Source organism: Biomphalaria glabrata, chromosome 7, assembly GCF_947242115.1.
Source record: "Biomphalaria glabrata chromosome 7, xgBioGlab47.1, whole genome shotgun sequence".
In the NCBI taxonomy this organism is placed as follows: Eukaryota; Metazoa; Mollusca; class Gastropoda; family Planorbidae; genus Biomphalaria; species Biomphalaria glabrata.
The window spans coordinates 8,642,383-8,660,132 of NC_074717.1; the positions used below are offsets into that span (position 1 = coordinate 8,642,383).

The 17,750-nt window shown below is 37.7% G+C and overlaps 1 protein-coding gene across 2 annotated transcripts; it reads left to right on the top strand.

Annotated features, from left to right (window-relative positions):
* Positions 1–827: 827 nt before the first annotated feature.
* LOC106067535 (uncharacterized) lies at positions 828–17,750 on the top strand. 2 transcript variants are annotated; one of them, XR_008779066.1, is made up of 7 exons: positions 828–1,286; positions 7,356–7,513; positions 11,839–12,120; positions 12,602–12,655; positions 13,532–13,752; positions 15,053–15,943; positions 16,000–17,750. XR_008779066.1 is itself a non-coding variant. In XM_056036768.1 (6 exons), the coding sequence occupies exons 2-6, from the start codon at positions 7,385–7,387 to the stop codon at positions 15,423–15,425; spliced, it is 1,059 nt and encodes a 352-aa protein (XP_055892743.1). In that variant the 5' UTR covers positions 828–1,286; positions 7,356–7,384; the 3' UTR covers positions 15,426–17,750. The 2 variants fall into 2 exon arrangements, 1 of the variants encoding a protein (XP_055892743.1); XM_056036768.1 differs by having other exon boundaries at positions 15,053–17,750.

The window sequence follows — 17,750 nt, forward strand, 5'->3', positions numbered from 1 at the left end:
CAGAAAGGGTTATCAACCATTGGCTTATGTGATTTTGGGAGGAAAGCCAAGTCATCCCTCCTGAACAGGGCAGGCTCAGCCAGGGAAGAATATCAAGAGATAATGTTTATGCAGTCAGTATCGATTTACTAATTGATGAATGAATGGATGTTTTGATTGGTTCAAGTTTTGTCGTACAATATATAACTTAGAAAAGTTCCAACTTGATTATAGAAATGTTGATGTGTACCAGATGTTGACCAGAATGACAGAGGAGTGAGTTGATACAAGCAGGTAGAAATTAATAAATGAAATAAAAGTATTGCTACACTTTCACTTCAAACAATTCGAGGGCATGTCTGGTGCCAGGTTTAATTTTTCTGTTAAAAATCAAATTATAATTCAAGGAGATTATAAGATTCTTTAGAGATTGTGATATTTTAAAGTTTAGACTCCCTTTTTTTTTATAACAAAAAATGCTCTTTAAAATTTTCTTAATTACGACTAATTGATAAACTAATTGGTTAATTTTTTAATTGATTCATATATTATCATCGACAATGAACCATTGTGCCAAAAGAATGGGAAGAGGGCGAATTCACGTATAGAAGATTCGACCAGAGAGACAAACAGACAAACAGACAGACGGAGCAAGTCGAAACAAGCGGAGTAACTTATGTATAAGCAGATTGTCTCCCTTTTCCTTTTGTTGCATGAAAGATATGGTAACAATGTGGTGGTGGGGGAGAAGAAAGGAGGGAGAGAGGTGGGGGAACCATCTCGATGAGCAATTAAAATACAATCGATGATATATATGTGTGTGTGCGTCTGCGTGGATGAGATGATAATCTATTCAAGGACTTGGGGAGGGGAAGGAACAGGCCATAGGGACAAAAATGTGGCTACAAAATATCTGTTTTTAGTTTTTAGATTTTTTAATGTGCTACTGGAGTCACACATGATGCGATATTTGACCCAGGCTAAGGCTAAAAAACGAACATTTTATTACGGTTAAGGCATCCCGCGGTGAAGTCATCGACAGTCGTATAATTCCCACAACCAGTCACGTGACCAGAGCGGAACTGGCGTTCGTTTGTATTTGGGGTAGAGGTGGTGATTACCTGGTGTTTTCTTTATTGTACACAACATTTCAAATAGCTGTCCCGGATTAGTTTAACTGACATAGATCTACAGTTCGATGACATACAAGTGTTCAATTCTATCAAACACAAGGGGAAAGTGTTCCGTTACATAGGTCTGGTCATAAATGTTTTTCTGACTATTTTCAAGTTATTGTCTTGGCCCCCGTAAGTATGAATTACTGTTTAATTTCGTAATGGATACTTTAAACCAGCGATGCCCAACCTAATTCGACTTGCGGGCCATTTTAATTGCCGACACTTGTGTCGCGGGCCGCATGACCGAAAAGTTACAAAAAAAACGAAATGAAATGGACCCATGGATCTAGATGAGATATCTGAAAGTATTCTTTATTTTGTAAACGCCGGAAAGGGGTTTCATTTCTCTACTTAAAATGTGAACAACATTGAACTAGCTTTACCAACGACTCATTTCCTTGTCTCTTTTAGCTAAATATTTCCATCGATCCTCCAATCTCAAGGTGTAGTTTAACAAACTTTTATTCGCAGCTGAAACTAAGAATGCCGTCTTATTGTATTATAGTGACGTTTATTTGTTGTTGTTGTTCTTTACAAATAAACTATTCTGGCTAAACATGACTTAGTAGCATGTTCCACAAAAAAAAAGTAAAGATCCGTTCATTTTTCCTGATAGATTCCAAAATCAGAGTTTACTTGTAGTTTCTTCGGCTCTCTCATTTCATAAACTTACAAATGTAAAGGTTATAGTATCAATCCATCAGAGAGAGAGAGAGTGAGTGCCCTAACGTAGGTAAGATATATTTTAACATCTTTTTTTTTTTTTTTAGAAAAAAAAAGGAGGGGGGTCTAAGCTTTGTGCCGATGTGTCGGCGGGCCAGATAGAACCACGTCGCGGGCCGAATCTGGCCCGAGGGCCGTATTTTGGGCATCACTGCTTTAAACTCATCAAAATTGGTCTAGATCTAGTCATTGACGAGTGATCCTGGGGAAAGGGGGGGGGGGTGCGAATTTTAGTAGAGAAATAAAGCAATTAGTATTCACATTCTTTTGAGATTTTTTTGCCAAAAAGTTGAGAAACTCTGCTCTAATTGTAATATAGACCTTTTTTTTTTTCTTTGGGTCCCGGGTTCGAATCTTGGTGAAGACTGTAATTTTTTTATTTCGGGATCCTTAGGGCGCCTCTGACATTGGTTGGGAAAAGTAAAGGCGTTTGGTCGTTGAGCTGGCCACATGACTAGTTCGTTAACTGAGGGCCACAGAAACAGATGACTAGTTCGTTAACTGAGGGCCACAGAAACAGATGACTAGTTCGTTAACTGAGGGCCACAGAAACAGATGACTAGTTCGTTAACTGAGGGCCACAGAAACAGATGACTAGTTCGTTAACTGAGGGCCACAGAAACACATGACTAGTTCGTTAACTGAGGGCCACAGAAACAGATGACTAGTTCGTTAACTGAGGGCCACAGAAACAGATGACTAGTTCGTTAACTGAGGGCCACAGAAACAGATGACTAGTTCGTTAACTGAGGGCCACAGAAACAGATGACTAGTTCGTTAACTGAGGGCCACAGAAACAGATGACTAGTTCATTAACTGAGGGCCACAGAAACACATGACCTTTTATATCATTTTTTCCAATATTTTTTTTTTTTAGGATTTTTTTTTAGTTAGCAGACTTAAAATTTTAACCACCATTTCATGCGCTTAATTTGTTTAAATCTAGACCGCCAAATTTACTGTACGATACAACGTAACTGGGCGTGAACTCAACACCAACGTTGGATAGCTCCATAACCTAACCTAGTTATGTCCAAATACGGCCCGCGGGCCAGATCCGGTTCGCGACATGGTGTTATGCTGCCTACCCAAACAAATCGTATAAAATTATCCACTGCTGCCTTGATCTAGCTTTGTACGGGACAACTCGAGTTGTGTGTAGCCCAGAGCATCATAGCATAATTTCGGATCGTCTTTTGGTATAAACGCCAATGGTTATGTACCATGTACTATGTGTGCGTCTGTGAAATGGGAGATCCGAAGAAAACAAAAGTAGACTTTGAATGTAACACTTGGATGAAAAGTAGAATAGTAGAAAAGTAGAATAGTAGAAAAGTAGAAAAGTAGAATAGTCTGGTTGGATGTCACAGCGGACTTGCAGAAAAGTTATAAGAAAAGTTGTCAATTCATTTTTTTTTCTTTTCGTTGATATAGCCCGCGGGCCGATCTAGGTTGGGCCTCACTGACCTATCAAACAGTTTAACGACGTGAAGATAAAATTCCTAAACATATTTTCTTAGTTACACCTGCAATCGAATTTGGAAAACAAAGCCCGTTCCGTCAACTTGTAGACCAGATGTCTAATCAGTAGGGACGAATAATAGTCATTTATAACTGTTTAACTGTTCTGCTTTTGAATAGGTGCGTCTGTCTCTTGTGAATGTATACAATTACTCAAGAAATGTTTGAGTGTCTTGTATGTGTTTGATGTATAGTGAGAGATGATTAAGCAAGCACACGTGGAAAAAATTACAATATGTTAATGTAGAAATAATGTGTAGAATGGGTCGAGTCTATGTAGCAAGATGTCGCCTTAAAGTCCCAATGTCAACTGAGTACAAACTGTACAATATAGTACATAATGAAACTAACCCCAGATGAAGACATTAAACGCCGTATAAATCTAGCGCGTCAGACATTTACACAGCTAAAACCAACCTGGAAATCTCCTTACATCTCAAACAAGACTAAACTAAGAAACTTTAACTCTAATGTCAAGGCTGTCCTACTGTATGGTTCTGAAACATGGAGAACAACTGAAGCCACAACAAAAAAAAAAGTGCAGACCTTCATCAACAGATACCTGAGAAATATCCTAAAAATACACTGGTATGAAAGTAGAAAACACCAAACTGTGGGAGATGAGTGGACATAAAAATATAAAAGTGTAGATCTTAGAGAGGAAGTGGAGATGGATTGGTCACACCCTTAGAAATGATACCAGCAACAGAGCTAGGCAGGCCTTAGAGTGGAACCACCAGGGAACAAGACGCAGAGGAAGACCAAAAAGAACATGGCGACGCAGTGTACTTGAAGAAGCAGAGAAGACCGGGAAGAGCTGGGACACCATCAAAAAGCTAGCAAGAGACCGTGGAGAGTAGCGTGTTTTTGTCGAGGCCCTATGTTACATGAGGAACTCAAAGGAGTGATGATGATGAAACTAACCCTGCTATTCGTGTCGTCACCAAATGTCACGTTCAAACTCCGTCAACTATAGTGCGTCGCTCTAAGTAATACATGTATTTCATACTACAGAAATATTAGTTGAAAGCCTTGCACACAATACAATACGTGCGCCTTAGAAGTTACATGCTGTGGGAATAGAAAGTCTCAATAAAGTTTTGAAGACTGGCAAGTGATTTTTACAATTTAATGTCTGACAAGTGACATTTACAATGACGTGACAATGTGTCAGAGGACGTTGTTCTTGTGTGCCTTTGTCTGCTTCTTTTGTGCTCTTTTCTTAGAAATGTTTTCAAACAAATGAAATTTTATACAATAGTAATAATAATTATTACTAATAATGTTAACAATAGACATTGCGATCTATGAGGCAGATGATGTTAAGGTCATCTATTTATTTGGCAAACGGTTAACGAGCAGGGTGTTATGTGGCCAGCATAACGACCAACCGCTTTTACTTTCTCCAACTAAATGTAGGTATCCATTAGAGTTAGGTGGACTCAGGGGAGCCCTAAAAATCCCGAAATTTATAATCCCAATCTTCGCTGGCATTCGAACCCAGGACCCCAGGTTCGGAAACCAAGCGCTTGAAAGCCACTCAGCCACCGCGCCCCCAAAGCTAACAAAGTTTGACCATATGTCGTAAAAATGCTGCATTCGTGCCTGCTGTCGCACTGATCGCCCTTGCCTGATCAATAATCAAATTTTAATTTAAGGCGACAATGTAAATACAACATGATTAAAATATTAAATTAAAATAATTAATAAATAATAATAATAATAATAAAGAAAGAATTAAAATAAAAAGGCTTCCTTCGCGCTGAGAAACGCTGGTCTAGATAGTGTAACAATATCTAACTGTAACAAAGACGCCATTCATTTTATTTCCAAAGACAGTGTCTCAATCTGTCACCTCAAATAGTCACCTATTCGAGTTTTTCATCGTTACACACCGTAGGTTGGTCACGTAAACGAGCCTTCTGTAATAGCGTTTGTTAGGATGCGATGGTGTGTAGTTTGGTATTGCAGCTATTACAACTCTCATGACAAAGACTTAGCTCTAAGTTTACTGATGCATATTTCTCAGGATATTGCTTGTAGTTTTACTTTATTTCTGGATCCCATCTACTGGTAAAAAAACAGATTAAAGAGATAAACATTTCATGTTGTCTTAGGGGAACAGGGAGAGGAGACCTAAACCTTAAAAATAAACTTGGCTACTCTGCAATTGGTTAATTACTTTTGCTACACTAAATATATAAATGTGTGTGTGTGTGTGTGTATGTGTGTGTTTATGTACAGAATATTGTTTATGTTCCCTTTAAAGGGTTACAAGAAAATACAAAGGCATGAGATCTAGATCTTGGTGCGTATTACTAAGCGTACCTATATATATAGTTCATCCATCGTGGTTCGATGACGACCACTTTTATCATCCAGGGGGCTGAGGGCTTTGCACTGGGGTTTTGTGCCTCCTCGTGTGGCTGGTGAGACCTATGTGAGCCCGGAATGTTAGGCTGTACACTGGGCAGGTTATTCCAGCTGGAGCTAGTGCCATTGGCCTCGCTTTTCTTCTCTGGCGTTTTTCTTCTGCCAGTGTTTTATTTTCCTCAGCAATTTGTACGCCAGTTTTGACATTGCGACGCCATGATGCTCTGTTATGTGCCTCTGTCTCCCAGGTGGCTGGGTTTATTCTGAACGCTTTCAGAGAATCTTTGAGGGTGTCCCTAAAGCATTTTTTGTCCACCCTCTGAGCGCTTTCCTTCCCATAATTGGCCATACAAGACTAGTTTAGGGATGCGTCAGTCTTCCATTCTGTTGACGTGTCCTGCCCATCGCAGCTTGGACAGCATCAGGATTGTGTGGATGCTTTGCAAACCCGCATCTGGTATTTTGTCTTGCCATTTGACATGCAGTATTTTTCTCAGACATGTCATGTGGAAGTGGTTCAGTTTCTTTGCATGTTTTCTGTACACTGTCCACATTTCTCAGGCATAGAGCAATGCAGGGAGGGGAGGATGACAGCTCGATAGACTCCTAACTTTGTTTTTGTGGCGTGTTTGTGTCTCTAATCCTACTTACTAAACAAGAAAGCACCCAATCTGGATATATTTAAGACATGAATTTAGATGTAGGCATTTTTTACTTATCGGAAATATATCTAAAGTGTTTACAGCCTAGATATATAGATCTGTGGTTTACAATCAATATGGACTTCCTGTCAACATTGTCACCGTCTGTAAACATAGGTCACCGTCTGTAAACATATGTCACCGTCTGTAAACATATGTCACCGTCTGTAAACATATGTCACCGTCTGTAAACATGGTAGGAATCCTCCTAATACTAGATCTAGATCTGGAATTCTACTTTTCTAAACATTGCTAAAAGTAGCATCATAAGGTATAGATGTAGGTCTCTAAAGAAACTGTCTGCGAATGAGCCTACTATCCTCAACACATTAAACTAGACTTACACGTTTATTAGATTTAATGTTTTTCTTTCAAAGTTATTATCAACTCACTCTGTCTGTCTGGCTATCTGGTAAAAAGTGTATACACGTTTTTTTCTCCCACATCCAACCTCGGATCAAGCTGAAAATTTGCACAATTATTTCTTTACCTGACAAAACAAGAATCAATTTAAAAAAAAAAACTAATTTAATTAACTATTCGTAAATAATTATTTTGTTTGGTATATCGAGCAAAGGGAAAAAAATTGTTCTAGACTGCTATGTTGATATAAGTAGTATGGTGAAATAAGTTGAATTAGTCCCCTTTATACTATGTAGAGAGAAAAGTTTTAAACTAAAAATAGACAACTATAAAACCTTTTATTTTTATAAGCACTTCTCTAGCACAGTGGTTAGAGTGCTTGCTTGATAAGGCTGAGGAGGCTTATACCACCAGGCGGACATTTCTTGAATTCGATGAAGATAAGAATAAATGAGTTACTTAAAGTATCTTTGGTCACATTGTAACCACACATGTTAATTTACGTTCCTTGATACAGGCATTGAAGTCTTGGCATCACAAAACGAAATGAAGGTCTGCTCAAGGTATAAGTTATTAGTAAGCGTCTTCCTATTTGTATGTGCAACATTGGCCTGGTATGTTTCAAGACTGAGTTTTGACGTACACAACCTTGGAGTTACGAGGACGTCAGCAGCTGTGAGTAGTTCATACTGAAACATGACTTGTAAATACACTTATGTACATGCCACAACTTAAGGGATCTTTGGGCTCTAATGGGTACCTGACATTAGTTGGAAAAAAGGTAAAGGCGGTTTGTCGTTGTGGTGGCCACATGACACCCTCGATAACAGTAGGCAACATAAACAGGTGACCTTAACATCGCCTGCATCCCACGGTGCCACCCTGAAAAGAAAACTTTACTTTGCTTTTACAACTTAAATCAGGATTTATTAATAGCTAAACAAGGAAATGCATAGAAGTAGCATTCTTATTTTTTTTTAAAGTCATTTTTATCATTTTATTATCATTTTATCTCAAATCTCAGGTTTGTCAGGGATTTGAATTAAGACCTTTGTTTCCAAGAGCTGTGCCACTTTATTACTTCCTTTGTTTTAAAAGTTTCGAACATTTCTTAACAACGAATAGGTTTACGTCCTACCAAAAACTTCCTGCAGGACGGCAGGTGATGGCAGCAACTGAGTTTAAACTCGGGACCTTAGTGACGACTGTCTGAAGCGCATTCCACACAACCAGACACTCAACCGTCGGTTAATGCCCTGTTACTCAATCTAGACATTTCTCCTACCCCCCCCCCCCCCCAGAATTTAATATTTTTAAAGCATTTTAAAAGGTTCTGTCATAGTATAGACTTCTATCACTATATATTTTGTCTAATAATCTAAAACAGTGTTTCTCAAACTGTGTTCCGCAAACCCTAGTGTTTGGCGAGACCTGTTCCATGAACTACTGGAATAATTAACTAGTAGACTACCACGTGACGCAATCTCTGCAAATAATAAGAAAAATGTTCCGCTAAATACTCAGAATGTTCGAAGTGTTCCGTTAATGAAAACGTTTGAGAAACACTGATCTAAAACAATACGTATACTCTTATACTGCATGTAGATATTTCCCAAAAATTCTATTTTTATATTGTATGATATAATTATGCAAATAGAACAGACCTAAAAGATAAAGAGATTTTAGAAACGAGTACATAGTACATATAGTCAGTGGCGTAACTAAAGGGGGGAGAAGGGGGGAGAAATTTAAAATCCCCCCGGGCCCCCTCCTAGGGGGGCCCCCAAATGGGTGTCCGAAATTTATTTGTAAATACATAAATTAATATATTTGATTGACAAATAGTGTCAACGGGTGTCTTTTTTTTTCAACATTTATGGATTAAAAATTTATCACAAAGACTAAACCTAGATCTAGGTCTATCAGTACGTTGACTTTGTTGACATTTTAAAAATATTTTTTCCGACAGAGATTAAAGTTTTTTTTAAAGTTAGTTTTACATTTTAAACTTTGTTGCCACGAATAAAACTGCATGATATACAGCGAATTCCAGGTATCTTGTTACTTTACTAATAATAGATCTAAATGGCGAGTATTTTATGGCTACACTAATTAACCTTGAAGCAAAATTTACAGAATCGAGTATAACAGATCCAAAAGTTATTCTTAATAGTGCAAGAATAGTCCATTATTCGGGTTTGGCGTATATAATTTCAGAATTAAACTTCACACTCGAGTTATTACCCCTCAATTCATCTTTCATCAATCCAATGGAAACTCTATTTTTATTTCCATCTAATCCTTTTGCTTTCGCACAAAACATAAACAACAAACAATAACGTAATATCATATAATATTAGCACATCCTTCCTTTTGAAGTTATTATCACACCCTTCCTTTTAAAGTTCTTAAGAGTGATATCTACCATTTGGGGGCCCTATGCAAAACTGATCGCGCGGGGCCTAGTCTGGGTAGGGATGAGCATAATGTCAATATTATTTTTTTTGAATTAGAAAATAGGCCTACTTTCGTCTTTGCAATACATTTTTATCAAATGAAAGCTCGAAATGCCACTTTTTATTTATTGGCACCCCAAAATGTCAATTTCGTCTATTCTTAAGGAGATTTGAATAAATAAAAAAAAGTTCAGGACTTTATCGTATATTTTGCCTTTTCATGAGATTTCCTGGAGGCCTTGGAAAATCAGGAGGTCACGAAAACCCTGTTATTTTATATACGTTATAATGGTTTAATTTTATAATGTACACTTAGAATTAGCGCGTGTCCTATGAAAGCGCGGGGCCCACTGAGACCGCATAGGCTGCAGTGGCCTAAGGCCGGCCCTGTCTACTAGGAACTTTAACAATTCGTCCACTTCTGGTTGTCTTGACTGGCACAACAAGTTCTCTAGACGTTGGTCTATAACTGTCTGTTTCGTTTGTTCCAACAGTTTGCAGTTCATTGTCTCCATCGGTATCATAGTACCCAGACATGTCTTCATCGAAACTCTTATTTAAAAAGCGTTTATTTCTTCTGTATGTTATTCCGTTTGTCTTTAGGATGTAAGATCTGGGTGCTGAATTTTTTTTATGACAACTGCTTTCTGCCATGTTTGACCTAGACGAACTCTCCGACAGAATAATCTTTAGGTAGTCTTGCTTTTGCATTGTATTTCACTTTGCTTTTCATCTGTCGTTCGTTGAGTAATGTCTTTGCATTTTCAGCTACCGATGGTTTCAATAGTTTGGGATCAGTTCGAATGATTCCTTGAGTCTTCTACTCGTCACCAGTTGTGATGGTGAATACGGCAATCCACTTATCGGAGTATTTCTATACTCGAGCATAACGAGATATGGATCTTTCCCACCTTTGTATGCTCTGAATCCTTTTGCTTGCGCACAAAACATAAACAACCAACAATGACGTAGTACCATATAATATTAGGACAGAATCTTCTTCTGCAGTGGAAAATTAAGAATTTTTTGCCTATCTTGAATTCTGGTCAAAGCTCTTGCTCCCAATTAATATAGTTCGGAAGAAACTACAAAAGTCTGGATTGCATATATGGAAAGCTGCTAAAGAAATTAGTACCCTTTCATGCTTTCTGCAAAATGATGAGAAACTGACAAAAACCCAATCCATCAAAAAAGCAAAAGAAGGTAGTGAATACTATGGATTCCCTGTAATCCCTGTGGGAAGTGCGCTTGAACTAGGCTTGTCTTGGCTACCTAGAAGGGGACTCGAGGTTCGACACCCGACTCGGGCAGAGTTGTGTTTACTGAGCGCCTAAAGGCAGAACGGAAAACCAACTCCTAGATTGGACCAAAGCGCTCTGAGCATGCTATAAGCATGAAAGTAACGCTATATAAAAGCTATAGAAGAAAGAAAAGACTTGATGGGAAGTTGAGTTCTAATGTAGGACTGTCAATAGAACTGCAATTTAAATGTGTTGCGACAGAAGTGCTGGACAGATTTCATATGGAGATGAAGGGCAGATTCCAAAGGCTGGAAAGAAAATGGATACCTTTGGGTTTCTTCTTGAACCAAGACACCTGTTAGATGAAGACCCGCTTATGACAAACTGTGCCACTTTTCCTGTTTGTATGATGTCATTGATGCACGAGCACTTTTCATCAACAAACCAGTAATACAATCACATATTGAGGAAACAGGCTTCATATGGTAATTACGTGTGCTCAAACTTTGCAACCTCCTCCGAATACTGCTAACTCAGGCCACTTCCATTACGTCATGTGAGAGATCATTCTCAAAGCTCAAGTTCATCAAAAGCTATCTCAGGAGCACAATGACACAAGAAAGGCTTATTATGGCTTTAATGTCAGTGAAGTCACAAATACTAGAAAGTATCGATGTAGTTGATGTTATAGATGTCTTTGATGCACAGAATGCACGACGTGAAGCGATATCAATTGAGATTTGTCACTTGTGCATTATTAACTAATAAAGTAAGCTTTTATTCATTAAAATAGTCTTGATTACTTTTTGTTAAGTTTACTGATATACTGAACCAATTTGATTTGGGGCTTATATATTTTTGCGTACATTATTCCATGTCATATGTCGAATGTCAAAATGCAAGGGGCCCCCAAAGAGGTCAATCCCCCCCGGGCCCCCAAATCCCTAGTTACGCCCCTGCATATAGTACAACTATAAGAGACCCTCTGGCCACCGGCGGCTACAGAATGAGATACTTACCAAGGCTGCGGCATACACACTTGAGACCAAAGAAAATCTACAGCCGAGGACAGACGTAGACCTCGAAAATAGAATCTAAATCGACCAGGGGATGATAATGGTTATTTCTGCGCTAGTTTTGGCAAAAAAATGTAGGTCACAGCTGGGGCTGCGTAGGCACGTGAAATTTGTGTGAATGTGGAATGGTGTTATTAATGTGTATTGAAAGAGAAGGATCTATGAATAGTGGAGTTATGTAAATGAGGTTATTATTGCCCTATTATTATTTGTTTTGTAACCATTAGGTAGAAAGAGAAAGAGTAGATTCTCGCCACAAACATTTCACTATCCCACAAGATGTCGAAGTAAATGAAGCAAGAACTCCACCCACATACTTCCAACATACGATATGGCGAAATAAGCTAGTTTCACTTCATCAGGACGTCAGGCTAGTTCCCTCAACTCCTCCGAAAGGTTTTGTCTTGCCAGACAAAGATTGCGTCCCTTTGCCTCGTTCGCCAACAGCTGGAGTTGTAATTTGTGTGCACCCAACAGAACTCGACATGTATGTTTCAGGCGCATTGAAAGTAAGTTTCGCATGTTGTAATGTAAATCTGATGTAAATTTGATGTCGTCTGCTATTTTTATACACTTTGATTTGTATGATCCCGTCAACGTACTTTAAGCAATAACATTCGGCAAGAGAGACAAAGATGACAAAGCAATGTCATATCGGTCTATAGGGCAGATGATGTTAAATGGACGCCATATTGGAAAATGTCTGTTGCCAGATGAATCATTCGAATTCCTTTTTGCTATGTGCTATGTCAAACAGTGCAGTAAAATGATTTTATGGCTAATTATTTAAGACTAATTAAATTTTAAGGCTAACAAAATTTTATTGCTAATTCAAATACTTCGCTTTTCAAAAAGTTCTGCACTCTGAATGACAGATTCACCGAAAAAAAAGCGTTCCGACATATATGACCTTTACATACTGTGCGAATTAGACCACAAGGTCTGAAAGGGGAAACTTTACAGCTTTACTTGATCTTTTCTTTTTCCCAGAATGGTGTATTGTGGGAAGAACATCTTGTCCTTATGATGAAACGATATCTAGAGGTAAAGTGTTTGTTTATAGCTTGTATTATATATGTCTACAAGTTTTATCAAGATTGTTCAAACGGTTTTGATTTCTAATCGTCACATACATACATACATACATACATACATACATACATACATACATACATGCATACATACATACATGCATACATACATACATAAATACATGCATACATACATACATACATGCATGCATACATACATACATACATACATACATACATACATACATACATACATACATACATACATACATACATACATACATGCATGAATACATGCATGCATACATACATACATACATACATACATACATGCATACATACATACATACATACATACATACGCCTTACATTCTACTTTATATATGTCTATATGTGTTATCTTATAAGCTAAAGAACGTGTATTCTAAGTTGAGAATCGAAACACGTTCATTTCGTTCCAATAAAATGTCCTGCTTTTCTATTGTTTACTTAAATTCCATCGAAAACAAAAGAATATTTTAGTAATTTTTCCTTGCTTATATTTGGCTGGAGTTGAAACTGTGTTTGAGAAAAATGTATATATTTAGCTTTTAATATTTTTTCCAATCTTAAAATTGCTTCTAGGCATTGGAGACTGAGGCTGCTTGCATACTACACGGTTTGATCTGATCGTGTATAGAAAAATCGAAATTTTCCCCGTGTAGTCCACGTTGACGTAACCACAAATGTGATGTACTTAAAGTGATGTCGTTGCTTTAAAAATTGAAGCATTAAATATATTTCTCTTATCAATGTAAAGGGGAGAAATACCTCACGTTCTTTTTTCACTTCTTCTTTGTCATTAACATTAAAATCTTCAACACTAATATTCTCTTTTCCTGGTTCGAAGACAGATCCAGACCTGATACTAGTAGATCTGGGCAGTAACATTGGACAGTACAGCCTCTTTGCTGCCGCCATGGGTCATCGTGTACTGGCCGTGGAGATGATGCCCAGAAATGTCCAGCACCTCCAAACAGCCCTACAGATCAGTGGACTCGGCAGTAAAGTGACCATAGTCAACAACGCCCTCTACAGTGACCACAGAAGTTTAAAAGTCCAATTTTTAGAGTAAGAGTCATAATGTGTGTGATACTTTTGTTTCGGCATCAAATCTGATAAGACATGTTTCACAGTCAATGTAAATCTACATTATAAAGTTCAGGAACAAACAGATTTTTCTGACACCAAATAGTATTTAAAAAAAAAAAGTAAAGTTTCTTTTTCAGACCTTGCAATCTATGGTGCAGATGATGTTAAGGTCATCTGTTTCTATGGCCAACGGTTAACGAGCAGGGTGTCATGTGGCCAGCACAATAACCAACCGCATTTACTTTCCCCAACTAAAGCCAGGTACACATTAGAGTTGGGTGCACTCAGGGGCGATCTCAAAATCCCCAAATTTAAATCCCAGCCTTCATCGAGATTCGAAATTCAAACTAAAACTCATCGAGATTCGAAAGGTTTGGAAGCCGAGCGCTTAACCACTCAGCCACCGTGCGCCCGTGTAAAGTAAATTTTTCTTTCAGACCTTGTGATCTATGAGGCAGATGATGTAAAGGTCATCTATTTCTTTGGCCTACGGTTAACGAGGTTGTCGAGTGACCAGCACAACGACCAACCGCTTTTACTTTTCTCCAACTAATGTCAGAGCTGGGTGGACTCGAATCTAGGAAATTTAGGCACGGGATATTTAGGCACCGGATATTTAGGCATCAAGATATTTAGGCACCCGGGAAAAATAGGCACCCAGAAAAAAATTAGGCACCCGGAAATTTAGGCACCCGGAAATTTAGGCACCGGATAATTAGACACTTTTTGACAAGGCGGAAAACTAGGCACTCTTTGATAGCGACCTTAATGTTGAACATAATGAAAACTTTTAACTTATATTTTATCCTTATGCCATGGGCTATCGGTGACGTTATCAAAAATTATCAACTATAACGATTCTGACTGCTTTTTTATGATACAAAAGAAAAGCTGAAAAAACGGGGAAAAAATTACAATCATGAGAATGTGTGGAATAAGTGACTCCGGGTTAACAGTCATTATTTAATATAGATATGACAAAATACAGAGGAGGGGAGGTAGAGATGATTCTCCTCTAGCACTGGGTGGGTGGGCAAAAACTTCTGGGTGGGTGGACACGGTTCCTGAAAACGGCTCTAACGATTTTCCTAGAAATTTGTAGTTGATGTTGTAAAGATATAATAGGCCCTCACGTGGAAGTAGGTAGCATTTTCGGGAATTTGTCACTAGATTCAGTTTTCACAATACCACTCTAAGTCACCAATACTGTTACGTATGTTTTACATTCAGACCAAATATTGAAAACGGCAGATGAAAAAAAAAACTTTTTTTTTTGCAGGGGAAATATCGGAGGAACAAGGGTAAACGATTCTCACACTTCGAAAATCCATTTAAACCAATCCAGCGTCCAAACAATTTGTTTGGATGACCTGACGCCCATTCTTGCAGGCTCCAAGGCCTACGTCAAAATGGACATTGAAAACACAGAACACCAAGCCTTGCAGTGCGCTACGATCTTTTTCAGTGAGGTCGATATTCAAGTTGTCCAGATGGAGTGGCTCGATCGAGAAATTCAGGCTTCTGAGCAGATCCTGGACTTTATGGACGCCTATGGTTACATCATATCCAAAGACCCCAATCTACATGAACCAGTACATAAAACTAGCATACCTAAAGACATATTCTTTATTAAAAAGCCACCTACATTTTAGAGAATTATTAAATATTATTAACATTGTTATCAATGTTATTATATTATTTAAACTGAACTAAAAACAGGATGTATCATTATGTAAGTTTAATCTCTTGCTTTTTAGTTAGTTTATCGATTCCCAGTATTTACATGGTTGCAAGGTAGCAAGAGAAGATTAGAAGGTGCAAGGTAGCCAGAGGAGTTTTGAAGTGCAAAAAGTAAGGGGCAGCAATTAAAGGATAGATAGCAAAATTAGGTTTAGAAGCGTATAGTAGCAGTGATAGGGTGGGTAGAATAGGGAGGTTTGCAAGCGAAAGGTAGCAATTTATGTGTAGATAGCAAAATGAGGTTTGGAAGCTTAAGATAACCAGAGGAGGTTTGAAGCACGGAAACAGAACAAGGTTTGTGCAAGGTATCAAAAGGAGGTTTGGATGTGACAAGTAAAAAAAGGAGGTTTAGATGTGACAAGTAACAAAAAGGAGGTTTAGATGTGACAAGTAAGAAAAAGAGGTTTGGATGTGACAAGTAAGAAAGGAGGTTTGGATGTGACAAGTAAGAAAAAGAGGTTTAGATGTGACAAGTAAGAAAAGGAGGTTTGGATGTGACAAGTAAGAAAAGGAGGTTTAGATGTGACAAGTTAATAAAAAGAGGTCTCAATGTGCAATGTAACAAGAGGAGGTTTGGGTGTAGCTAGATTGGGAAGAATTTAGATGTAGCAACTGAATTGTAGAAACTGCAAGGTAGCAATTTAAGAGTAGTAAGTGCAAGGCAAGTTTGGAAAGTGCAAGGTAAGTTGGAAAAGTGCACGGTAAGGTTGGAAAGTGCAATGTAAGGTTGGAAAGTGCCATGACAGGTTGGAAAGTGCAAGGTAGCAGGAGAATTGCGGTAAGTGCAATGTTGAAAACGGAAGTTCTGGGTTAACAAGCGGCGCTGGAATCGCAAGAGGAGGGTATAAAGTGTTGGGTAGGGGAGTGAAGGGTGCTGAGTCTATTTTGTATACCCCCGACCACCCATCCATCTAATTGAACCACGAGATTTTTTTTTTAACTATTAAAAAGGTTACTGCATCATAAAGAAAAGAATTTAGTAAAAAAAAAAAATTTAACAAATCGTTTCTGTAAAAGTAGATTTAATTAATTACGGGTGTGTTAAACTCAAACCCTCACTCGCTGAAAAAGCACTTATTTAGCGGCCCACGAAAGAGGAATTGACGCTATTAGTTTTGAGTGGTCTGTTTGTCCGTCCGTCCATCCGTCCCGCTTTGATCTCGTAAACTAGAAAAGATATTGAAAATCCGACATGATGATATTTTAGACCTACATTTTTCTTTTCTGGAAACGAAAAAATTATTTTTTTAAATCAACTATGCAAGCATTTTTTTTCGTAAAAATACACCACTTTTACAAATATTCACTATTAACACTAGTAACTAACACGGGAGGCTTTTTAGTAAGGGAGATGACTATTTACAATATTTTAAATACATTTATGCAAACGGTTTTAGATTTTATTTTGCTAAGTTAAGTAAGTTCTTTCATACTAACTACTACATTTACAATACAAAAGAAATGTTTTCTTTTTTTTAAAGAGAAAAAATCTATTAAATATGCATATAAGTAGAATATAATTTAAAACATTAATTAATAAGTAGTTTTTCATATTATCGCGTGAACTTCAATATCCCACAGATCCAACGCATAAAAACCAAAGGATTTTTTTTAAATGAAATTTTGTTTTTCCTTTGAATAGGTTTTGACTTTGAATAAGATATTCGAATAAGAAATTGACTTTTTACAAAGCAATTTAATCAATTAGATACTCATTATGTGATATCAGCTAGGGCAGGTTCTCATCGAGCTTCACCTTCACTTTCACCTATGCAATGGTCTGCTGGACCTTTGTGTCACGACACAGGATCTGTCAACCTTCTTTCTTCTCTGTCATTTTCTTTTGATAGAATTTCATTCTGATATTCTTTCTGAAAATGTTGATACCTGACTTTTTACCTGCCTGGGTGGACCACTTCGGGGGACGATTTTGAGTTTGTGTTTCCACACAAACTGTCTAAGTAATCTTGTTTTTTATACTTACATATATTATGGGAATGAGTTTCCTAAGAAGTTTACAAATAATTAAATGTCTTTATTAAGCTAGTCAGACGGTGAAAGAGAGTCATCTTTATAGTATGAACGATTTGGAAAGTTTATTTATATATACATCAAAGTGTAGAGAAAGCAGTCAATAAATGACTTTATATAAACATCCAGTTGTATAAGTACTCTTGGTGTAGACATAACGTCTGGACGTATGATTTAGATCTACTTGTGTTAGCACTCTTGGTGTA